The sequence below is a fragment of the Chenopodium album genome, chromosome 21, assembly GCF_948465745.1.
Source record: "Chenopodium album chromosome 21, dcCheAlbu1.1, whole genome shotgun sequence".
NCBI lineage: Eukaryota > Viridiplantae > Streptophyta > Magnoliopsida > Caryophyllales > Amaranthaceae > Chenopodium > Chenopodium album.
The window spans coordinates 10,311,182-10,336,659 of NC_137854.1; the positions used below are offsets into that span (position 1 = coordinate 10,311,182).

General features: G+C 34.0%; 3 protein-coding genes and 1 non-coding gene across 4 annotated transcripts; 1 reads left to right on the forward strand and 3 right to left on the reverse strand.

The window, feature by feature from the left end:
- On the forward strand, positions 1-3,723 carry LOC145602338 (F-box/kelch-repeat protein At3g23880-like). The gene is made up of 2 exons (XM_081658530.1): positions 1-1,345; positions 3,403-3,723. Exon 1 carries the CDS (start codon positions 157-159, stop codon positions 1,336-1,338), a length of 1,182 nt encoding a protein of 393 aa, XP_081514656.1. The 5' UTR covers positions 1-156; the 3' UTR covers positions 1,339-1,345; positions 3,403-3,723.
- Positions 3,724-5,348: 1,625 nt separating this feature from the next.
- On the reverse strand, positions 5,349-10,690 carry LOC145602388 (ninja-family protein AFP2-like). The gene is made up of 2 exons (XM_081658582.1): positions 9,185-10,690; positions 5,349-6,069 (listed from the first exon to the last, which is right to left on the reverse strand). The coding sequence occupies exons 1-2, from the start codon at positions 10,155-10,157 to the stop codon at positions 5,648-5,650; spliced, it is 1,395 nt and encodes a 464-aa protein (XP_081514708.1). The 5' UTR covers positions 10,158-10,690; the 3' UTR covers positions 5,349-5,647.
- Positions 10,691-20,043: 9,353 nt separating this feature from the next.
- LOC145601576 (nuclear transport factor 2-like) lies at positions 20,044-23,899 on the reverse strand. Its single transcript, XM_081657614.1, has 9 exons — positions 23,768-23,899; positions 23,032-23,219; positions 22,403-22,706; positions 22,086-22,300; positions 21,798-22,005; positions 21,535-21,656; positions 21,326-21,385; positions 20,715-20,778; positions 20,044-20,618 (listed from the first exon to the last, which is right to left on the reverse strand). Exons 2-9 carry the CDS (start codon positions 23,215-23,217, stop codon positions 20,392-20,394), a joined length of 1,386 nt encoding a protein of 461 aa, XP_081513740.1. The 5' UTR covers positions 23,218-23,219; positions 23,768-23,899; the 3' UTR covers positions 20,044-20,391.
- Positions 23,900-25,366: 1,467 nt separating this feature from the next.
- Positions 25,367-25,438, reverse strand: TRNAT-CGU (transfer RNA threonine (anticodon CGU)). The gene has a single exon. It is a non-coding gene; the product is annotated as a tRNA-Thr (tRNA).
- Positions 25,439-25,478: the final 40 nt, after the last annotated feature.

Consider the following 25,478-nt stretch of genomic DNA (forward strand, 5'->3'; position numbering starts at 1 on the left):
TTTACCCCAAATCTTCAGATTTTGATTTCCTAATTCATCAAAGAGATCAACTAGGGTTCCATCAATAAAAACTCAAATATTTCGAAATTTTTGCACAAAAATTAAAAAAAAAAAAAGTCGAAGCAACTGCATCAAATTCCCAGCTTCAACAAAAGTATGGGAGAAATTGCAGATGTTACGAACACAGTTGAAGAACAACGACACCTTCCTGACGATCTAATTACCCAGCACATTCTTACAAAATTGCCCGTCAAATCTCTTCTTCGATTCAAATCTGTTTCCAAACAATGGTATGAAACTATTTCTTCTTCCCAATTTGCTAATACCCACCTCAAATTTTCCCTCTTTTCCCCTCCCCATTTCATATTTATCCAATATAGGAATAAATTTTACCTCTTTACTTGTAATTCTGATGATTCTTATGATATTGGTGATATTTCCGACAAGAATTTGATCAAATTAGGGTTTGATTTTCGAAGTGGTGAGGACCTTGTTTTGATTGGAACATGTAATGGGTTGGTTTGTTTAGCTTCTTTTTCTGGGTTTTTCTTCATTTTATGGAACCCAATTACTGAGAAATTTAAGAAATATATGGCCCCTGATTTGTCACTTGATTCTCCTTGCCGGGTTTCGTGGGGATTTGGGTATGTTTCGAGTATTGATGATTATAAGATTGTTCGAATTCTTGAATTGAATGATTCTCGAGAGATTTGGGTGCATGTTTTTTCATTGAAATCGAATAAATGGACAAGAATTTCTGATGAGTTGTATAAAGATATTGTATCATTGAGGACTGATGAGTATGAAGAGATTGGATTTAATCGTGGCGAGGAGCCTATTCGAAACCCCTATGCATTCCATTCAAGGCAAGGAGTTTTGGTTGATGAGACTCTGTATTGGATTGTGTCTGAAGTGGATGATTTCGGTCGGAAGATTTTTGCCTTTGATTTAGCCCTTGAGACGTTTAATTCATGCGTCGAGTTGGATTTGGTTTCGAATACTGAGTATCGCGATAAGTTTCTATGTGTCATGGGAGGATGTTTGTCTAAATGTGGGATGAATATACGTGATGATGTAAGTATAAGTATGTTGAAGGGTCCTGGGAAGATAGAATCTATTCGGCTTTCGAGATACTTGAGGTTAAGATCATGCCAAGGCATTGTTGGATTCACAGGGACCAGCAAGTTTTATGTCCTGCTGGAAGATTCAACAATAGGAGTTATCAACCCGAGCTCTAAGCCAATGAAGTACACACCAATTTTAACTTGGAAAAAGTTGGGGAAATCTCGCGTTGCAAGTTTTGTTCCAAGTCTAATTTTTCCATCCACCAATGTGTAGCTGTCAGGTATGTGTATGTACTAACTGCCATTTATATATTATTTGGCTCCATAACTTATGACCTTGTACTATGCATATAGCTAATAAGGATAGTTTTGGGAACTAAGGAGATTTAAACGAAGTATTTTCAGTTGTCATCCTCAACAAATAACCTGAATAAGACCTACCAGGAGATCCTAGCTCAAAATTATGTTATGTCTTAGATCAAAATCAGCTGATTTGAGACGTTTGAGTCACAAGTCTTTCGAATCTCAATCAAAACGACCATACAAATCGTAAAATAGTAAAATAACATAAATGTGTGTCTTGTATGCTATTGTAAAAGATTTAATGCATAATATTTGCTGGATGACATTGTGAAGTAGAAAAAAATTGGAGGAGCATTAATTATTTAATTGTGTAAGTTGGAATAGCTTGAGGATTATTCAAATAATCACCTATGATTTCCACCTAGTAATTAATATGTATATATGAAGTAACTAAGTTTTGACAAATGCAAAGATCTCCTGTGATGCAATGACTAAGCATAAGACTTAAAGTAGTCAACTTTATCCAGGTATTTTCTTATTTGATTTTACACATCCCCGTTTGAGCAAGGGCCTTTCCTCAAACAAACAGATCTCCAATTGAGGTCTGCTTTGCATGGTGCGGCACCAATTGTTGGGCTTTCGGCACTTGGCAATATCAAACTACAACAATGCCAAAGGAGTAACAAAAAGAAGTCAGAATGATTGATTAGAAAAAGTGGAAATATGATTTTCTTTTCAACATTTTCTTATTTGATTCGAACCAATGATAAATGATCATGCTAGATAGTTGAAAATGAAAGATACCTTATAAATATTGAAGGGGCAGACTTGTAAAGTGAAGTGCTACTATATGAAGTAGAACTGCCAAATTATTGTAACTAAAAATAGAAACTAACTTGATGCAAGAATTTAAAGGAGTAGAATGATAGAAATTTTATTGAGGATATGTTCAATATTTGGTTGATTGCATGTATATGCTTAGCCTAGTTGATATGTTAATAATTGTCTAGTTCTTGCCCATCCCTCCATTTTATTTACTTGACTAACATTCCTGAACAATCAAGTTTTATGGAATTTAGCTTTAACATTCCTGAAAAATGTCATATAAATAGGGCAGGATAGAGGATTTAGAAGGGAGGGGGTGGGGGGAGAAAAAAAAAAGGCAAGGCAAATGGTGGAAATGTGGCATTTCTTCCTTAAAGAAGGAAACATCTTATTCCCTTTTAGAAAAATAATCTATATCCTGGAAAAAGTATTTCGGTGATTCACTTTACTGTATAGCTATTATGTTTCCAAAAGCTTTGACAAGGACTTCCAAAAAGATTCTTATTGGCATTTAGCAACTATTAACTGTTTTTACCCGCCTGCTAATGGGAGTGTATACATCCAATAGCTTCATGAGGCTGCAGGTTACAATAGTTCATTCATGATTTAAGTTCATTTCAAAATGTGTCTTGATAATATATGTATATTTAGAGAGTTAGGGACTACTCTGTTACTCTTAAGAGAAGTGAAATGTGCCTGGTCTGATCTAAAATCATTTGCATATAGTATATTTGAGGCAGCTGCAAATCATATAGCACTCAAAAGTTGTTTACATAGAATTGGTAGAAATGAAGAATGGTGAATTATTATGTTTAAACTTTAAAGAGAATGCGCGGGGAGATAGAGTTTAAAGAGAGTGAGGAGAAAATAGAGAATGAGTGTAGAAATGGAGTGAGGGATTTAATTTCCCTTATTTACTTTATAATTGAGTGATTTATCTTCATTCATCAAGAAGTTTTGGATTTGTAATGCACTCCTTTTATTCCCTCAACTTTTGTGTGATTCAAATTGGAAGTTCTTCCAAACACTGCTCTACCTGTAACTACAATTTTCCAAACTTTCAACTTTTATTTAACAAATTTTCTTTTTGTTGTATTAAATGAGTGTTTTTATTTTCCATTATTTCAAATATAAGAGCCATTTATTACATAATTTAAAGAAGTATCCCATTTGCTATGCTAACAACCCAATTGCTAACTTTATTTTACAGGAATTGTCTCCCTTGTCGAGCTGAAGCTACTCTTGACTCTTAACATAGAATGGATTCTCCTTCTTGTCCTTCCAAAGCATTTGGCAGAATCAGTGATGATACCAACTCCACAGTTATCGGTCTGCCTCATCTGTAGGAGCATATGGACAAAATTTTGATGCAGAAATATCATATTTGATAGTTTTAATGTATATTGTTAATTTGCTTAGATTAGATTTTATTTGGTAGTGAATTTTCTTTATTAATAGTAATAATTTTTACTTAATAAAAAAGGTAAGTAGAATTGTTAAACTCCATACAATCACATTGATTTCTTTCTATTTGCACCAATAAATCCAATAATGACATCTACTTTGTACCAAAAACTCCTTAACCTAATATATTGATGATGACTAGCAGAAACTTGACACGATTGTAAAAATGTTATGGCACAATTTCTCTCTAAAGAGATTTCCATAATCTTACTTCACTTTTTAAACTTAATTTCCTTTACATATTCACTTTTTCCTTACAATTGCGCATATATATGAAAATTTTCATAATTCACATAAAAGTTAAATTTAAGTAATTAAGCCATTAGTTAGTAATGAAGCCATTATCTTGTTATTTTTTGGGTTTCTTTAAAAGACATTATTTAATTCAGTTAATTATGTACATCAATCTAAAACTTTTTTCATCATGTAAGTTTTTTTTCTAATGCTTTTTAATATTAAGGCTGAAGTACGTTATATTTATCCTTTTTACGTGTGAAGAATAATTTATACACTTATATTTTCGCAGTAATCAATTTTATCACTCCTTATTTTTTTCATGTAAGAGATAAGGCACGCCCAAAGAACCAATGTAAATTTCAAACATATGTTTGATCCTCAATTAAAATAGTGAACCTAAACATAAGATTCTAGGAATTTCCCATATTAAAACACTTGAAAGTCCCTTTATAAAAGTATCATAATGCAAAATGTGCCTTGTATTACAAACTACAAGAACTTTTAAAAATGGTTTGCAACAAAGGAATTAGGCAATTAAGCCCACTTGGCATGTCTAAAAGAGATACTAGTACATAAAATGAAAGGTAACTATTAAAAGCAATATAAAACATGGGATGACGAGGAAATCGAACAAGATATTGTTAATGCATCTTATATCTTTGACTACCCCATTTATGTACAAACAGCTGGCCTTAAATAGTTAAATCTAATACTAGTTGCTTCTTTTTTCCTTTTAACCTAAGTACCTAACAAAAGCCACAGATGCTGGTTATTACCAACGGTGTACACGCACGTAGCACACCATCTTCAACGTGTATGCTCTTACATCCTCATAACCATCATCAACACCTCATTTTACAAGGGCCATTCCGGTCATGGTCGGATTGGATCTTCATTATGAACTACAGCCCACGAGTTGTATAGGTGATGAGAATCAATCCTAAGATCTCTTGAAATCGGAAAGGAAATTCTAACCACTTGAACTATCCCTCACCCTCCGTGAGTGAACAATGAATAACGACCCTAGTTGGTCCCTCACTCTCTCCGTGAGTGAACAATGAATAACGACCCTAGTTGGTCAAATTGCTCCACTATAAAACTTTTTAGAAGAAAAAAATACAAAGAACTTAGGAAAATTTTTCTTCTCAAAATTGCATCCATTTCAATGTAGAAGTCATACTAATACAATTATGGTTGCTACATCCTTTTTAGGATACCATTAAGCATCAAGTATTGCAGTACACTCGAGATATAGGCTAGAGCAGTTGGCTAGTTCTTTTATATCCAAGCTTGAGACCAAGGACTAAATCTCGCCATCGAAAAAAAAAAAAAATGGTGCATTTGCAACGATGTTTCAACACCTTCAAGGCTTCAAGTACCAGAAGGCACTTCCAACATTTTCATATAGAACTTTGCAAAAGATTTCATTCTTCTTTCTATCACTGTCATACCTAGTTGGACCTCATCCTTAGATTAAGGAATTTAAAAGAACAAAAAAGGCACAACAAAATTGTTCCCAGCCTATATTAAGGCAAAAGTATGTTTTGCCTCTTACCATTTCTCATCACATTTAAGTGAGCTCCAGGTAACAAAAAGATCCTCAAGAAGAAAAAAAAAATAAAAAATAAATAGAAAGAGGGCTAAGAAGCTTACATATCCATTAGCAAATAACTCTACATTGAAATCAAACCAATATTATATGTTTCACGGTTTCACCGGGTTGCATTAGAGGGGATAATTCCATCCATCAGAGGTCACTGGAAGGGAGATGTAGACGGGCTAACAACAATATGTCTAAGAGGGTGCTCTACGTCCCTGCCACCGGCATGCTTGACAAACTCCTTAGGAGAATGGAAGGTCCCGTGACAAACGCACATTATGCGCACTTCTTCTCCTTTCCCATACTTGTATAAGATCCCTTCCACCTTTCTACCATTTGGACCGTCCCCTATTGTGAACACACATGGCATATCTTCTATCCCACCCGATGCTGTCTCTTTCTTCTTATGGTCTGTGCTCTCAGGCTGCTTAGATGAGCTCTCCAGCTCAGGCCCGCTAGCTCGGTGGAAAGGATTGTCTTTGGTTACCGAGGGCCCCATGGTTTCTTGGCTACCTCGGTCTTGTAGGGAATGAGTACTACTAGGTGGGCTTCTTGTATCACCACAGCTGCTTGATCCTATGAACATTAGAAATAACACAAGAAGATTTGAGAAGCAATATAAACAGAACCCATTTTTATTATCAACGCTTTAGATACAATTAATGAAACCTTAATTTCAGTATTTCGAAAGTTTCAAGTCAGACAAAGTCAATAGCTTCCCATGTAGGAAAGTCGGCTCAGTGTAACCAAATGACAGAGAAAAAAGAACAGTAAGAAGAGGTATAGGTAAGAATCAAATGTATACAGATTTACTTATAACACAAAGAAGTTCCTTCCACCAATTCAAGGTCTAACCAACCCTGTTAATTCTGAAGTACCAGCTAGCTATTGGACACAACTTAAATTAGACCTGAAATTATTGAAATTAGCTACCCAGATCCTCATCTAATTAACCAAGATTTGAAATGCGTGAAAACCCTGGCAACAACACTACTAACTACGGAATAATACACAATATTAGATTCCCAACATACACATTTGCACATCCAAACAAGTGATCCTTTTTGGTTCAACAACTACTTACTCACTAGGGAGCTCAATTTGTTCATGAAAAAAAAAATAATAAAATAAAAAAAAAAAAAAAATTCAATACACAACAGAAATAAATCGGCTCACAGGCTGCCTTAGATTGGCCTTTATAGAACCTGACTCTTTCTGCATGTACTACAGGGTACAGGAAACAATATACCTACCAAATTGCCACTGTGTTATACAAATTTGAAAAATTCTGACACATAGATCAGAGGATGCTTGTAGGACATCAGGTTTATAAAGTTCTAGAAACCGCAAAATCATATTAAACCCACTTATCTTTAACTTCAATTTCTCTGAAGGTTTTCCCATCAGAACCTTATACACCTCAGCTTCAATATATGAGACACATTCCAAAAGTAGATCCTAGGGGATAAAGTCTAGAATTGAACACGAGAAAATAATATTCCTGAAGTCACACTTCCAAATCCTTGGCTTTTATAGAGGAAAAAAAAAATAGAAAGAAAAAAATCTTCTCGTCAAGTTTCTCAATTGGTATGTAATAAAATGATGTGTATTAGCCTTTTTAAGAAAAATTACAGTAGGATATAATTAATAAGATACAAATAAAAGTAGAAATGAAATGTCAGGGTTTGAGGGGAAGAAGATTCACACTTAGTGAATTATGGCCTTTAAAAAAATAAAAAAAAGGAAGGATGCAAAATCTCTCGGTCTGGTTAATAAGGATTGATGGCTTGCTGAAAAGGAGATTGAAGATCTAAAATTGAAAGATATGGTTTGCCCTAGAAAATATTAGAAAAACCTAATTCAGAGCCATAGAGAGTGATCAGAAACAAGAGGCAACTGTAATAAATGACACACGCTCAGATGATTTACTGTCGGAAAAAGAAATGGCATGTTTAGTCAATCTATACAGATTACCTGTTGTCCCTACTTCCTATCCACGAAATTACTCTTGCAATGAGCTCTTCATTCCCACTCATTAAAAAGACACCTAATATGTCCATTCTAGAAAAAGAGGCCTACTTCTGCTCACTCAGTTTGGAACCAAATGGTTTAAGATTGCAGAGAATTCCCACAGAATCTTGGCAAATAACCCAATTAGTCACGTAACCCATGTGATATTATAGTTTCATTGAAATAAAAATATATGGAATAGTCATTATATGATGACAAAAGGAGAATCAATCAAAGCCTTAATCCCATAAGTGGGTCGGCTACATAAACCAAAAGTGATTATTCGCAAATCCACAAAAATCTTCCTCCTCCATCCCTTACGATCAAATACTTCATTCTCATGCATATCCATATGCTTCATATCCTTCTTAACTCCTTCCAACCAAGTCATTTTCAGTCTCCCTCTTACCTTGTTCAATCTCTCCATGATCCCACTCTTCCACTCTCCATACGGGTACCCCTGGGTTCTCCATCTTATTTGCCCGAACCAAGGCAGCCGATTTTCCCTTAGTTTGTCATCAACGCCTACGACACCTACTTTCTTGCGAATAACTTCATGAGAAAAAGAGAATGTCGCTCACTCGCACATAAATAAAAAGAAAACCATAAGTCCATATATACCTCTTTGCCAGCGTAGTAAATCAAGCAATAATCATCGTATCATTCCCAATCCCTGACAAACCAATAAAGATCAGAAATTCATGTTGCTATGGATCCAATTTACTTCTACATCATCACCATCTATATGCTCCCAAGTGTCTTTCTTAATGGAAACAAACTATTATTAATAAGAAAAACAAAATACAATTTCTTTCTCCAAGTGCAAATGACATACCAGAGAAGACAATCTTCTCCAGTGGTAATTGAAAACGAAGACAGATAATTATGGCCTTGCAGTTAGTGATTACAGCATCACTCTCCACTGTCAAGAAATGGAAAGCTACCTACATAGCTAAGCCAATGACCAGACTAATTTGGGAGACGTGTCATCAGGAAAGTTATGGTAATCAAAATTGACTATAAATGGCGACAAATTAAGGATCACTTCATTTAAAGGAAACTACAAACAACAAAACATGAATTGGTATCACGAAAATATCTTGGAGAATTAAACTATAACGAGATGCCACAAATAGCAAGCAATAGAAGAACCAAAAACTATCGCAGTTGGCTGGAACCGCGACAAACTAAGCATCCCACTCCAACCATTGAAACAATGACGAATCATCAAGGCATGTTACCCGTGCAAACAACTATAAGAATCCAAAAATTGAAGTTTAAACAAAAAGCAACTCAATACACTCGAACAAAATTACAGCATAAAGAGAAGGTACAATAACAGAAAATCCAAAAGCAATTTTTTAACTACCAACCTAACTTTCACATACACAATACCAAATCCAACCCAATTCAATTCAATTCAAATTGCAGTACAGAAACTATAAAATCAACAAGAACACCACCATCGATCGAGGATCCAAACATAAACAATATAAAGCATTCAAGATGCACAAAATGAACATAACTAGCAGATATAACAATCAATCAATCAATCAAAGCCTTAATCCCATAAGTGGGGTCGCAACAAGAGATATAACAATACTAACCTGAAAACATACATAATCAATTAAAACAACTAGGCCTAGTTTAGTTTTTTTGAATCAATAACAGAAAATGATACCTTGATGGGTTTTACTCTCAAGCTCAGAGGCATCAGAGGAAGTACCCCCTTGTGACTCCCCTGAGCCCTGAGACGAACCCTGCTGCGGTTGAGCCTGCGCCTGTGCCTGAGCCTGAGCCTGAGCCTGAGCCTGAGCTTGATCCTGAGCAATCAAGAACCCTTGCAAACTACCAAAAGTAGTTCTTCTCCCTTTAACCTCCAAATTATTACTAGGTGGAGGTGGTTTAGATGACCCAAACAAATTCCCCATTGATGAACCAATCAACTTACTAGTTAATCCCAAACATTGTTGCTCCCTTTCTAACCTAGCCCTCAACTTCAACCCCTCAACCCCTTTTTCCTCCCCACCACTACCACTACCACCACCTCCACTACCCCCAACACCCCCAGTTTCCTTCAAAACCCTCTGCTTCTCGGACCGGCGCCGCTTCGCCTCCATCCTCCTCAATGTCTGCATCTCCTTCCTCTTCCTCCACTCCTCCTCCGTCTCAACCGGCAAGGAGGAGGTTCTAACCAGATTATTATTACTATTACTATTACTATTACTGTTATTTCCCGGGGTTGGCAGAACAGCCACCCCGGAATCATCCTCCCTAAACAAAGGCATAGTACCAGCAATTGATGATGACCTTATTAAACCCCCCAAATTTTTAGACTTATCTACCCCAAATTTACCCCCTAATGATAAACCAAGTCCTAGATTCAAACCCTCATCATCTTCTTCCTCTTCCCCTAATTTTGAATCATCTGATCTATTTCTTGCACCAGAATTTTTATTGGTATTATTTCCCAGAAATGTTTGCAAGAGATCTCTTGGATATTTGCTTATTTCTAATGATAAACTCTCCATTTCTTTGCTCCTATGTCTGCTACTATTACTACTGCTACTCATACTAAATCCTCTGCTAATATTCACTGTTTCACCCATTCCTTTTGAAGTACTACTTGAATATAGCTGAGATGAACTATCCATTCGCTAATTTCAACTAAATACCACCAAAATTCAGCAAAAACCCAGAAATAATTTCATATTTTTTTGCTGTTTTCTCATCTTTTTCTGAGTAAAGTTCTAATCTTTGGTTCAATTTTGGGTTGAAACTGAAATTTGAGAGAAACCCAGATTCAGAACAACCCAGAATTTTGATAAAAAAAATAAATTTATAAAAAAAAGTAGAAAATAAAAAAAGAATTATATTGGGTGAAATAATGAGTAGTAATACAAAGGAAAGAAGAAAGACAGGAAAAGAGACGGTTTTTGGTATTGAACTGTTAATCTTCAACACGTGGAGAACTCAACCCAGAAAACAACATAAAACGTTTTCTTGGGTTTTGTATGAAAGAAAGAAATTATCAATGGTTTTTTTTAAAAAAAAAAAAAAAAAAAAAAAAAAAAAAAAAAAAAAAAATCTCTCAAATGTTCAAAAATCAGAGAGGGAAGAGAACTGTGAAAGCATTCCTTTCTCCCTCTCTCTAGTTTTCTCTCTCTTTTCTGCTTGAGAATGATTGGGGAGAAAGGGGTGAAAAATTAAAATTCAAAAACTAAAAAATAATACTCGTAATGTTTAGTAAAATTAATAACTCTAAAATCTTGTTTTTTAAACTTAAAATTGAAATTCAAGCATGCTTAAAAAAATTTAACAATAAATAGATTATTGTATACAACGGTTTTATAGTATTTATGGACACGAAGTACTATCAATCAGTTAAAGTCAACTTTTTATAAAGAATGTACGGCTTGTTTACACTTGTTTTTATTTTTCTAACAAGTTGTCTAATTAATTTTACTTTGTTCCTTTTTTGTCGAAAGAAAAGTACTTCTCATTTACGTGTGTTTTTTTTAGTGAGTTTATAATCAATTTTACTTTATCCATTTGATGTCAATTTTTTTAATTATATTTTATTATTTCCTTTAACACATCATTGTCTAGTGTATATAAAAATGTACTCCGTAGTTGATTTTATTTAAAGAACCAAAAGGAAATGTAGGAATCATCCTTAAACATTGTTCAATGTCTCCACCAAAAAAAAATAAAAAACATTGTTCAATGTACATGAATATAATTTAATTAAAAATAATAGTACTTATTGAATTTGATTTTTGCTAATCAAAGGAAGCAATCAATAAGTGTGTTCTTCTATTCCTAATATAAAACGATGCATTATTCTAAATTGAACAAACATATATAATAAGGAAAAATAATTTAATTCTATTCCTTATATCTCAAAATAAAGAGCTAGTTTTTATGAGAAAATCATAGTCAAACATTAAATTTTTGACAAAGTATTCTCATTAATATATAAAATATACGGAGTATATATATATAATCTTGTGAGTTAATGTTATATTAATCTCAAAGTGTTGTTTTTTTATATCAATAATTTTACAATTATTATTAATGTGTTATTAAATGCATTGATGGTCATAGTATTTTTAGAATAGAGGGTGTATATAAAATTGAATTTTCAGTTAATAAACATTTTAGATGGTACTCAACTCATGAGAATCCTCCATGAAATCGAATTAGTCTACATTTGCTGAATCCCGTTTACATCATTATACTTTAGGTTTCTTGCGCCTTGATAAAAGAATTGGGAAAAAGAATGACAAAAGTAACCTTCAATTAGGTGAGGAAATTGCCAAGAAATGCCATGTGGCTACATTGATGCCATGACACGTTGAGCATCCCTGTACATCTATTACCTAATTAAATTAAATTACATCAGATAATATAATTAATTAATCCAGAACCCCATTTCCAACAATAACTAAATCGAGTAGAAATTCTCTAATTTTTTATTTCTTGCAGTAATAAATAAATAGAGTTTCAAGAAATTATTTATATTTTTTTTCTTTTTTTAATGTAAGAGAAGCAAGTAGTAGTGTGGGGCTGTCCCAGGGAAGTCGCAGATAGTATGACACGCGTCCAGAAAACATGAGAATTGGCAATAATAAACACGTGTCAAGTGGGAATGCAAAGTACCAGCATCAACCACGTGTCCTTAACCCGTCTCCTAGCCGCAGCGTTTTCTCTCTCATCATCATTGTATAATTCACTCTACTACTTTATTCTTTTGCAATGTCATCAACATATATCAGCCATTGATTTTTGATCGAGCGGTCTAGATTTCTCCTTTTGTAATCTACGTATATCTTGATAGGTTGGGTTGGTCAGCTTTATATTGGTTTTATAACATGATGTTATTATTTTATTAATGGAGTTAGGAAACATGTAATGTATCGGAAACAATAATGGTATACGAATTACTTGTATAATCTTAAGTTATGGACTGGATAGCAAATATTAGTCATTTAGTTAGTGATAGTATGGATATAATTGCTTGTAATAATTCTTCTTTATTTCCCATCCTTTCTTCCGACGCATTAGGAACTCCCCTTGTGATGAGGGTTTCCTAATGTTTTCTTTTTCATTACCATTTAAAAAAAAAAGTGATCAAGTTATATTATCCAAGGATGAAAATAAAGAAACATTGAAAAACATATACATATATAATGTATGTTTTTTTTTTGTTAGTGTTTAGAGAATCATAAGGATGAGTCATGAAAATTAATCCCTGGATGAGAGGAAAACCATAACCAATAGAGTTATAGGTAAATAGGTAATATATGCTTTGTCACACTAGTGATTTAATTTAGTTTTAGTTCAATTAATTCATTGTCTTAATAGACTAAGGGGCTGTTCAGATTTACAGAATTGAGCTGAACTGATAGAGCTGAAATGAATTGTTAATAAGAGAAGGGAATTAGAAACTGAACTAATAAGCTGAAGATAACAGACCCTAACAGAGTAATAAGTAAAAAATGTTAATTATCCAATATGTTACTTGATTCATTAAAGAAAGGATCTAATATACTACTATATGATTATCTTATGTGATTTATCTTTAAAAGAATAATAATAACTAGCATTTCTTATATTATTAACATTCTTTAACCATTACAAATAATCTAGCTAGTTTTGTAGAAATCATCGGTGTATTTATATACTATCGCATTAGGGCCTGTTCTCTTCCGTTGAAATTTAGTTCAGTTCAGTTCAGTTCAGCTCTTATGTCTAATGATATTGCTAATGATATAAAGCCAAATTTCATTCTTTTAAGCTCTTATTACAACGACGCAACAAATAATAATAATAATCATGAATAAATAATAATAATAACAATAATACTACTAATAATAATAATCAATAATTAATTATAATAATAATAATAATAATAATAATAATAACAATAATTACTATTAATATTAATAATAATAATAATAATATCGATACAATTCATTGTTCAAATGGTTCTATTTTTTTGATACACATTTCTATTGTTAATCTTATTGAGAAAATTAGAGTACTACACAACTTAAACTAATTTTCATAGTCAGTTAGTTCTTCGTCTTCTTCTTGTCCACCAAGCTCCTCCATTACCTCGGCATTCCTCTGAACTGACTCCCATATCTGATCAGTTATTTCTTGTCGGACAATAACCATAGTTGCTTTTCTGCTACATGTAAGTGTTTTGTGTTCTTTTGTCATAATACTATTTTACTTTAAAATTAAATAGTATATGTGTTTAAAATATTTAGAGGTTTCAAGTTTTTAATATATTTTCCATAAATTTATAATTATATTATAAATTTTATAATTATGTCATATGAAATAGTACATTTGTATATACACATAGGTATAGTAATATATAATCAAAGACCACTAATCCGTAGTTAAAAATCACTAATTAATAAGTTCAGTTCAGTTTAGTTCAGTTCAGTTCAGTTGATTTCAGTCAATCAGAACAGGCCCTTAATCTAAAATTTGTATGTGTATTATCTATTCAAAAGCATTAACTTTTGTACTCCATCTATCTATAAACCTATACTAAAAGCAAATAAGTAATGACACTTGTCACTACTTTATGAAAATTTTTCCCGCCGGCCTTTTTGTTTTTTTTTCCTTTTTTCTTCTCCTATCTTTTATTTAAGGAAATTAAAGGAGACAATTGGAAGGTGGAACATATTAAGTTAATAACATATTATATAAGTAATATAAATAAGTCAACCATACGATTCACAAATCTGTACAAAATATAAATATTTTAAAGTTAAATTAAAGCTTGACAACAATTGTGTTATACTAAACATTTTGCATACTACATCAATACTAGCTAAATATAACTTCGTCTTTACATATAAAATAATTAATAGTTTCAAAGATCAAATAAGAAGAAAAAAAAAAAAAAAAAAAAGGCTTTGGATATAGCTTGATATAGGGCTAATAATTTAAGATGATAAAAAAAAAAACCAAAGGGAACGAAAGAGATACAATGTGAATGCTCCAATAAAGTCCAAAATGTCGCATGTTTGAGCTTATTTATTTAAATATGTCTTAAACTGAGTAAGTTTATATATTGAACTATTGCTTTACTTTTTTTTTTTTTGAATTTTATTTGTTATATATACTACCTCCGCTTCTTATTACTCGCAACAAATTCCTTTTTTGAAGGTTCACATTACTCGCAACAACTTACTTTCTTTCCTTTTATGGTAGGTTTTTTCTTATAAATTGACAATTTTACCCTTACTCATTTTATAACTCACAACATTACTACTCCTAATCCCCACTAAAAAAGATTCCCTCCCTCACTTTCTCTCTCCTTCACATGGACCACTTTTCTTTCCCTCCCTTTTAACTCCCCTAATACTTTACCCCTCCCCTTAATTAATCCCCCTTCAATCTTTTACCTCGGCCTCCGCAATCTTGTATTTTGTTGCGAGTAATAAGAAGCGAAGGTAGTAATTAATTTTAAATGATTTTTTTAAAAATTTATAACCGTGCATGGCACGGGACTTAAAACTAGTAATAGTATATCAGCGAATTCTTTATCTTGATAATGACATAGTGTCCTAATAAAATGAAGGAAAATGAAACTTAACTTAAGACTCTCCTCAATCTTAAGCCAAATGGTGAAATAGTTGGGTGGCTTGAACACTATGAGAGAGCAAAGACGATAATCTAGAAGATATTATTGTACATATTTTCTTGTACTACGAGCTTGTTTATATTTATTGAACTAAGCTGAACTGAATTGAGCTTAATTAAATGAATATTTTATGAGAGAAGGAAATAAAATTAGAAACTAAAGTGAACTGATTAGAGCTGAACTTAACTGAAATTAAGCTGAAGTGAACAGACCACGTATATCAAAGAAAATAAAAATATATAAATAAAATCACGTCCCACTCTCTCCATATCATTTTCCTTATCTTTTTCATATTTATCTCCCTTTTTCCCTAAAGAATTTAGTTTTTCTAAAAGACCTTTATATAGTACTAGTAGCATATATAAATTGCATCATTATTAAAGCATACATTTATGAAGCATACGTACGAAACAAGGAAATTACAACAAGTTGTAGATTAAGCTGAGGTGGCTTAGCAGGAAACTTTAATTTGGTATGGGTGTATGTAGGAAGTTTAGATTGCAAGGATAGTGACTAGTGAAAGATTGAGTACGATACATACATGATATCTTTTCCGATTTACTTGTATTATTTGACTGTAATATACGCAATATTAGGTTGATCAAATCATGGAAAACTATTGTAATACACCAAACATGCTCCTATAATTATTCGAATTAGCTTATAATTTTTACCACTTTTAAATTAGTGAGGATATATAGGGTCATTAGCTACTTTTGATTAGGTAATCTATCTATTTGTTGAACTATGATAAATTGTTCACATCTATTTTTGTACTTCCATCAAAACATCCTTGTCTCATGATAATTAACGATTAGATTTAATTTTACTTTACTAGACACTCTCATTGTCTCAAATTGTTGCAATATGATTTAATCAACACATGGCTTTAATATAGATTATTACTCAGTAGTTTTTATTGATTGATTATAAAGTTATTAAATTTAAAAGTATTTCCCAGGTCACTTTTTAATCTTTATATTTGAAATCTTATTGTGAGAGAAAAATGTTTAAAACGTAAAAGTTAAATGTGACGGAGGAGTAGTAGTGAAACAGTCAAAATATATGCACATTGAAAATTGTAGGTACCAAAGTCAAGTGATTCGTTGAATTTTCATAAGCAAGAGTATCTCCGATTGTTTCTATTCTGTTTGTTTTAGTGAAAAACAACTTCTTGGTAAAAAAATGATTTTCCTTCAACTCTCCAGTTTTCTGTGTTTGTTTTGCTATAGAGTGGAAAATAATTTTACGTAGGTGAAAAGTTAATATTTTTTGAATAAAGAAAACCATTTTCCTTCTGTAGAGAAGGTATGTGTATGTCACACTTTACTCTTCTCTAATTTCTCTCCTCTTTTCTTCCCTGAGTTCCCTCCCTATTTACTTTCCTTCATTCTTTTTTTTATAAAAAGTTTTTTTTTTTTTCATTCCTTCCATGAGTCTTTGTATTGTAGGTAATATATTTGTTGAGTCCATGAAAAAACCCACATGTGAGTGGTGTGTTGTCCCACATTGATGAGTGTAGAAAGTGTATCCTACATAGAAAATTGCGTCCACTTTATAAGGCTAAGGGACTACTTCCCTTATTGTCATATGCTTTTGAGGAATTACCTCCTTGCTCGTATAAAGTGGACAGTTGTGTTGGGTGTATCCCATGCCTGTTTATCACGGTATCAAAGCCAGGTTTGGGTTGTGTTGTGATCTGAGCCGATATTATGGACAACTTACATGTGAGTGGTGTGTTGTCCCACACTGACAAGTGTAGAAAGTGTGGGGAAGTGTATCCTACATTGAAGAAATAAGAAAGTTGTGTCCACTTTATAAGGCTAAGAGACTACTCCTCTTATTGCCATATGGTTTTGAGGTGGAACTTCCTTGGTCGTATAAAGTGGACAATTGTGTCAGATGTGACCATGCCCGTTTATCAGAGGAACGATTTTTTTTGTTTTTTTGACAAAATAATAACAATATAAGTACAGAAAATGTACTAAATGTATTTAAATTTGTTAAGAACGTTGAGTGGACGAAGTACTCGATAGCTATAGTAGGTCCGTCCTGGAATCCTCGGATAATCGACAGCAAGGCAAATAAGCAAAAACTCCGATTGTCGTGTGAAAATTAAGATTCCCGACAATTACAAAAGCCACGTGTTATAACACATCTCTATTTTGATTTGCAACTTGTGTAATGCGACAATTGTCAGTGACTTAGGTGGCACACTCCACCTTCCCACACTTATTCCACCCATTTTACCATTTTTGTAACTTCTTCCAACTTGTCCTCTTAACACTCTTAGGGGTATTATACGGCCCTGTTCTTTTGAGCTGCGCTGCTCTGCTGAAATCTGTTTTGATGACTCAATTTGTTCTGTTGAAATCTGCTTGCTGACACCTGCTCTGCTCTGGCTACTCAGAAGCTCAATAGATCAAGTCGTATATTAAAGGCATTATAAGTGAGTAAAATGGACGTGAGCTTGGTTGGCACAAGGGTCATTTGACGTTATCCCAACACACAATTAGTCCAATTTGAGATAATATGACAAGTCCAGTGTGAAATGAAAAACTTGACAATGGACCATGAATCGTGCATGAAAATCATTTTAAATTATTTTCAAGAACCATCTTTTTAAGTAACACTTTTGTTTTGAAGAAATTAAAGAAATCTTTTGAGAATTATGATAGATTTTGACAATTATGGTCAATTTTGATAGATCATCTAATAGGGGCTAATCCAACCACACTATCTTTTGAAGCCCATATAATCTTATGTAATAAGCCCAAGCCCTTATTGGAGATGATCTAAATAAATTACACATTTACTGAATGTACTGGAAGTTGGAACAATATTTATTTATTTATTTATTTATTTATTTATTATTTTTTTTAACAAAGATAAGTAACAAATAAAACAACCCCCTAAAAGGACCATGTAATTAAAGTACGATGGCGAGCTTGACTTGCAAGCCAGTGAGCCGGCGAAACCCAAAGACGAGGAACCTTCCTAATCTTGCAGGGTGAAAGATCCTGAATATCTTCACGGATAGACTTCAATAACCAGATACAGGAAATATCATCTGCGGTAGCTTGAGTAAGGAGAGAGACCACTTGAGCGCAATCTGTAAATAAATGTAAACGAACTAACCCTCGATGCTTGGCAGAACGAATTGCCCACAAACAAGCATGAAGTTCTGCTTGAAGAGCTAAAGCTGTTCTAAGTGCCCGGAGACCACCCCCTAAAAACTGATCCGAGTGAAGATCCCGAAAAACCCAACCTATACCAGCAGTATTATCCCGGGCATCCCAGGCTCCTTCCGAAAGAAGGCAACAATCCAGATTATCAGAGGCGGAACCCCGGCCCGAAAACAACCTAATCGCAAAGGAGTAGAGTTAAGCACATGAACTTGGTTGGTTGAATGCAAATGCTGAAAACAATCCAAAGCCTCCATTCCTCTAAAAACCCAGTCTGCAGCTAAAGTAAAAACTGAGGTCGGAGAAAAAACTGCATGGCGAAAGACCTTATGATTTCGGGATAACCAGACATCCCACATATATGAAATAAAATATGACAAGTCACCCCATTGCCTAGCATCTTTGTAGGCTGCAACTGTGTCCGTAAACCAAACGTTAAAAGGTTTATCCTGCAAATTAGCACGAGTAAAAACCAACGGACTCTTCGCCAACAATTCCGAAATAAAGTCGCAATCCCGAAATAAGTGAGAAGTCGTTTCACAATTCTGATGACAAAAACCAAAGACAGAAATTACGGGAATGCCACGCTGATAGAGGTGATCAGTTAAAGGAAGAGCGTCATGCAACAGCTTCCAAACAAAGACTTTCAATTTTAAGGTTATGAAATGTAGGTCTTACCAATGCACTATGCCAAGCATGACTGGCTTTAACTCTTCTTTCCACTATCAAATTTCTCCTTTTTAGTTTTGAAGTATCTATTTACTAAAGAGTTACAAATGCCATGAGAGAATTGAATAGGGCCTCAATGTCATGACTCTCACCTCCTAATTATGAAATTGGAGGCATGGTTCCTGTACTCCCATCTTATTAGCTATTGATCTATTGTGGTAATTGTTTCATTTAGATTGAAGTTACATATAAGTGTAAATAACTAAGATTTCATCACGCCCAGCCATGTACACATTAGACTATATATATTTTAAGTTACGCCTATATACATTAAAAATTAAAATAGATAAATTGATATTTTATTCTTTGTTACGAGTGAAATAAGTTCATTTTGTCATACATTATTGAGTTTATAGGAATCTAAATTGTTGGCAGATGTAGCTCCATTATGATGGATTATCATAGCCATATCCGACTTCTAAAACTCCAAATCTGGACCTCAATTGTCAAATTTGACCATGCAGACCAAAATTCATACCAGTATTAGACTACTAGTAATTGATAGTTTGGTCACTCGATGGTAATTGTAGTTGTTAGGTTAAAAACTTACAAATTTAGGGCTTGATGCTCAAGTGTTGTTTTGGCAGTGGTGGTTGTGGACTTGTGGCCCACTTGTTAAGAATTTGACATAGTTGTCAATGGCTGACTGGCTCGAGTTGCCACGGATGGTGGTGGAAGCCTGGGTTGCTACGACAAATAAGTGGTGAGGTTATTATATGGGTCATAAGCTAATAACCCTATGAAATTGCAACTCCTCTTCACTCTGCGGCTATTCTCTTCAGCTTAAAGTTCAGTATTCAATTTCCTTCTCTCATAAACAATCCAGTTCAGCTCAATTCAATAAATCAGAACAAACCCTTATTGTCTCAAAACTGTGTTGCAGCATTGAGTAACAAACAAAATCTAAACTTAAGAATTGTACAAAGTAGCACAATAAATCAAATACGAGTAACAAACTAAAGAGAAAAATAATACAGATTACATAAAGACGAACAAGAATGCTGACAATATAGAATTTCACATAAGATCAAACTCAGACAATTGCCCATCAACGTTTTCTACGAGCAGAAAGATCCCTACCTATCCTCTGAAAAAATAGTGTTATAATAATAGTAATAAAGATATTAGTAATAACAATTGATTTTTCTAGCTTTCCCTCTAAAACTCCAGAGAAACTTTTGCCTATTTGAAAACGTAGTAGATCTAATGAAGGAAAGAGAACCAAGAGGAGACTCGTCCTACTCACTACAAAAATCTCTCTATGTATCACCAACTCCGAAAGGGGATATGGTACAAAAAACACTCCTACTTGGGTGCTGGTGCGGCCCCTTGGCGTCCGCCTCTTCCACCACCATTCTGGTAAACAAATCCATCCCCATTACGGTTGCCTCGAGAAGGAACTTCCCCGTTGCGCCTGCCATTGTCACTTCTTACATATCCACGACCACCATTTGAAAAGTTGCCACGGCCCCTGAAACCATCATTCCTGTAGCCGTTTCGCCCAGAGGGATACGTGCTCACACCATTGACAACTACAGAAAACAATAGAACATCACATCAACAAAACTTTGGTAAGTTCCCCAACAGCAAAAATTGTACAATATCAAAATGTAGCATGACGTGCTTACCTTTAGTACTAGTTTTTTTCTCTTCAATAAAAGCTTCTTTCCCACCAATATTAATGTAGCCTGCCTGAAAAATTATATCAATACACCAGAATTAGACAATACCCAACTAAGTTCAATTGCTCATTTAATTGTACAAGGAAAGTTATCCGTAGAGAAGATAATTAGATGCCAAGGAGAACATAACTAAAATAATCAAAAACAGAAAATTTCTGGCATTCAATCGAGCAGTAGGGGTTGCATGGGTATACAAGCTTGTAAGTATTCATGCAGGTATCCAATCTGTATGAGTATTTCATTAAGGAAATTTTGAAAATCCAAAGGAGTCCAATAGCTAGTTCATGAATACCCCAAAAGATATTTATTTATTTATAAGCAAAGAGGGGGGAAAGCAATGGGAAAAAAACCAAGTATTAGGTTTAATAAAAGACTTAACATGGGAAGCTATTAGAGAAGCAGGGGTAAACAAGCTGGTAAGTAATGCTGGAAATTTCAATATTCCAAAGAAATCCAACAGCTAGTCATGAATACCCCAACAGTTATTTTTTTTATAAGCAAAGAGGGGCAGTGCAAAAAGAAACAAGGAAAAACATAGTCAAGAGCTGAGAACATACTTCTATTGCCTTCTGTTTTGCAGAGGCATCTTCGTACTCAACAAATCCAAAACAATAACCCTGTAGCAACCAGACACACGAAGGAAAGAGATTTCATCAATAACGTGCTTAAAATAGCTAGATAAAAAAAGAATAAAAAAAATAAAAAGTACATATTGATTACGATAAGGTGCTTATAGGCAACAAGATACGCCTTCATGATTACATACCTTACTTGATCGTACTTGAATGCCATTACGTTTGATGCGTCCAAATATTTTGAATTCCTGCTCAATTAGAGCCGGAGTTGCATCGAAGGGCAAATCTCCAATATATACAGAATGTCCCTTTTCTGCACAATATTCAAGGAAGATTATAATTACAGATTGTTAAAAGGATTAATGATATCATAATTACTATTTTATATTATACTATTAGACAATGAAGGAAAAATATAGTAACGTTTAAATAATTAACACTTTGACGGTAGTACCTTCGGCTTGGACAGTGGCACTACCATTGCTGCCATTAGGAGCAGACGATTCAGATACAGCTGCAGACACTGGAGCAGAAGGACGAGTTGGTTGTACCGCAGGAGAGGGGGCTGCATTCTTCTGTGGTGCCTTTGAAGTTGGAGCCTTAGCAGCAATAGTAGGTCTGTGCACAGGTGTCTTAGCTGCACCCTCGTTCCCATTCTTAAGCTGGATTTAATTGAAAAAATAACAAGCGATCAGCATCATTAATAAAGTTCCAACATAATCACATAGAAACAAAAACTTACAAGTGATGCATATGACTTCTTAGGAGCATCCACATGACCATTAGACAAAGTCTCGGCCACTGGTTGGACTTTGTGACCAGATTCAACAGAGACCAGAGGAACAGCCTTCTCAGTGACAGTCAATTTAGGTTCATCTGTGGATATGCTGATTGCTTTTGACACATCCTCTGCAACTGGAGCATGATTTACAGTAACGTTTGAGGTTTCGGTAGTGTCTGTAATGAAGCACAACATTTAGCATTGCAGAAACCAGAAAGAACCGCTCCACAGGGGCAAAAAGACAATAATATCATGACAGCGATGAAATAAAAGCTTACCTTCAACGGGAACAGGAGATGCTGGTGCACTTTTATCAACATCCTTCTCTTCCACTGAATTAACCTCTGGCGTGCTGTCTTCCTCAATAAACCTAAAAGTGTCATTGAGTACGAAAAAACCACCTTTGTTTTGAGGAGCTAGAAAGAATGATTCGGTGAAGTTCCTCCTCACATTGTCCTTTCCCGTCAAACATCCAGTCACTAATACGATCACCCCATTCATGTAAGAGGCTTGTGCGTCAGCTGTTAATATCTCTACTTTGTAATCGGTGCAATCTAAGGAGAGGATAAGACCCTTAATTCCCTGTAACATAAAGTGAATTAAATCACACTACCCAATAAAAATATAAACAAAATTATAACCCCAAACACCCCCAAGTTTTATTGGAACAATAATCAAAACCCAAAGATAGTACATGGAAAAAAGTGCAAAAACAACAGAACACAAAATTTCTACACCACCATTAGATGATTCTACATCATAAGTATTAGTTCAATGAATTTTCTCCATTAATATACAATATAAGCCATTACAAGACCAATAATTTATGCATTATGATAAGTGGTTGATCCTATCTAATAGTCCAATGTACCACTCCAGGCAAGGAGATATAATAAGAGAGGCTTACTTCCATCGCAGTCACAGTCGCCAATGTTCCATCGGGGCCTGGTCGACTCATTGTGCTTGAATCTTGATAAAACCGGTAGACAAGCTCCGGTGACTGATGCAAAATTTTGTAAAACTGACCAACAAAAGCATTCCCCACCGTTTCAGCACTGAAATCCGAGGAAGGAGCATCCGTTTGTGCAGCCATCTCTGAAAAATCCAATTCAAATATACAAAATCAATCACAAAACTACATTACATACAGAAAACCCAATATCGGAATCGTCAATCAAAACCCGATATCATATTCATGAATCAAAATCATACAACTTGATGAATTAGGGTTTTAGCACTCAAGTATGGTAGTATAACATCAATTGCATATGTATTTCAAACAGAAAACACGAGATCTATAAACAAGACAATAAGCAACACCTACACGAAGTATTTAACTTTCATCTACTTACATTGTAAACTAAAGAACACAAACTATAACTAAACCCTAGATTCAATCAAGCAGAACTCTAAACCAGGATCACTATCAAAGTTCCGTTCTAAAATAAATAAATTAGGGTTCTAAATCACATTAACAACCAAATTCGACTCAATTACCAAATTAAAATCTTCTCGCTTAAAGATTTGAATTTGAACATCAAAAATCAAAATTACAAACAATCAATCAATCCAACTAAGAAGAACCCTAAAATTAAAGATAAACCCTAGATAGAGAAATTGATATTCGAAAAGATAAATCTAACCTGAAGAAGCTGCTGAGGATTTCAGAGAAGAAGGGTAGATTCAAGAACACAATGAAGCGACGAGAAAACGTTGTTTCCGTATTTTGGGAGTGTATTGCCTAGCGACTTGTCACGAGACGAGGCTGCTTGATATATATATACAAGAGCTACTAGGTTAAAGCCGAACTTAACTTAGGAAACTAAGCTTAACAAGGTAACTTAATACCAAGTAGGAAGTACAAAAGATATAACTCGTACCAAAGATCCTAATAGTACGAGAGTGAGGGTTAGCTCAAGTGGTTAGAGCTTCCCTCCCGGTTTCAGGAGATTTTATCTTTTAAGTTTAAATATTAAATATTATCTTTTAATATTAGGAATTTTATCTAAATATATAACAAATTTTAAATTGATGACAAACAGATCGGGTTGGGTTGGGTTGGGTTGGGTTGAGTCATAAAATTGTTTGCCAAAAACATGTTAAATAGTGTCGGGTTCGTTGGGCCAAAGTGAACTTTTCGAACTGGACTTGAATTTTGAACTAAGATTGTGGTTTACCCTTTTAGCTTTGTTCAAATATGCACTTTTATAGATCAAGGTGAGCTGAAATATTGTTGATCACCTCTAGATTCTAGATTGAGTGTTAAGAATTTTGATTTAAAAAGAATCTTGGTAATGTGTTCATTAATTGATCAACCATTTTATGATAGGATGTACGAGTATCAATGTTGTCGAATTTGATCGTATCTTGAACTAAGTAGCAATTAACCATTGTTGGTTTTGTATGTTCGTGAAACATTGCATTACACCTCATAAGATGGTCATGTCTTACATTAAGATATACACAAATATATTTGGCCCTTAACTATTGTAATTCACAATTAGTATTCATTGATTCAACAATGAAGGGAGAAAATTATGGTTTTTTTCCCTTTTCTTCCAATATACTAGAGAGAATTCTAAAACGATATATTAAAGATGATTTAGCTCAATAAATCAAGGCGTATTTTTAAAATATTTAGCCACTGAGAAAAGTGATTTATAACTTATTTAGCCAACGATGAAAGAAATTTACAGTTTATTTTTAGAGTAAGTTCTGTGTATATATCATCCTCCAAGTCTCAATGAAGAAATGTGGCGTGCACCATTTGATGATGTTTTTAATTACGAGGTTCTTTGTTTATAGAAGAAAATGCTTCATTAGTAAATGTCAATAACAAGAATTGTCAATTGCCAAAGCCGACGAGTCTCCCCTTCAACTAAGGGTTGTTTGGTTTTGACTAGCGATTTGATATTTTGGGATATCCGGATTCTCAAATCTTTACGGAAATATTTTAATCCATATTCAAAAAACCGATTTTTTTTTTTTCCAAAATATTCAAAAAATCTTAAACTCAAATCGAATTATCGGATTTGCAAATTGAATATATTTGAACACCCGTACCTTCAAGGTTTCGGTTTAACCATTATATAGATTCATCTTGCCTAAGTACTCCCAAGAGCAACAGTACTTTATCTTGAGGCAACTCCTCCAAAATCCAGGTACCTTGTCGTTCAAGAGCATCAAGTTCTTTTCAAAACATGAAAAAAAAAATTTAAACAAATTATATACTCCAAAAACAGAGCCCCCAGCGAGGATCGAACTCGCGACCTCTCGCTTACGAAGCGAACGCACTACCACTATGCTATGGAGGCATTTGTTGACACCTTTTCTTCAATTATTTAATATATCAAT

Bases quoted from the DNA above. Each gene is read 5' to 3' on its own strand.
- LOC145602338 (XM_081658530.1), top strand. From the start codon at position 157: ATGGGAGAAATTGCAGATGTTACGAACACAGTTGAAGAACAACGACAC.
- LOC145602388 (XM_081658582.1), bottom strand. From the start codon at position 10,157: ATGGATAGTTCATCTCAGCTATATTCAAGTAGTACTTCAAAAGGAATG. The intron at 6,070-9,184 runs GTATCATTTTCT...TAATGTTCATAG, and splicing joins TGAGAGTAAAACCCATCAAG to GATCAAGCAGCTGTGGTGAT.
- LOC145601576 (XM_081657614.1), bottom strand. From the start codon at position 23,217: ATGGCTGCACAAACGGATGCTCCTTCCTCGGATTTCAGTGCTGAAACG. The intron at 21,386-21,534 runs GTATGTAATCAT...TGGTTGCTACAG, and splicing joins TTCAAGTACGATCAAGTAAG to GGTTATTGTTTTGGATTTGT. The intron at 20,619-20,714 runs GTAAGCACGTCA...TGTTTTCTGTAG, and splicing joins GAAAAAAACTAGTACTAAAG to TTGTCAATGGTGTGAGCACG.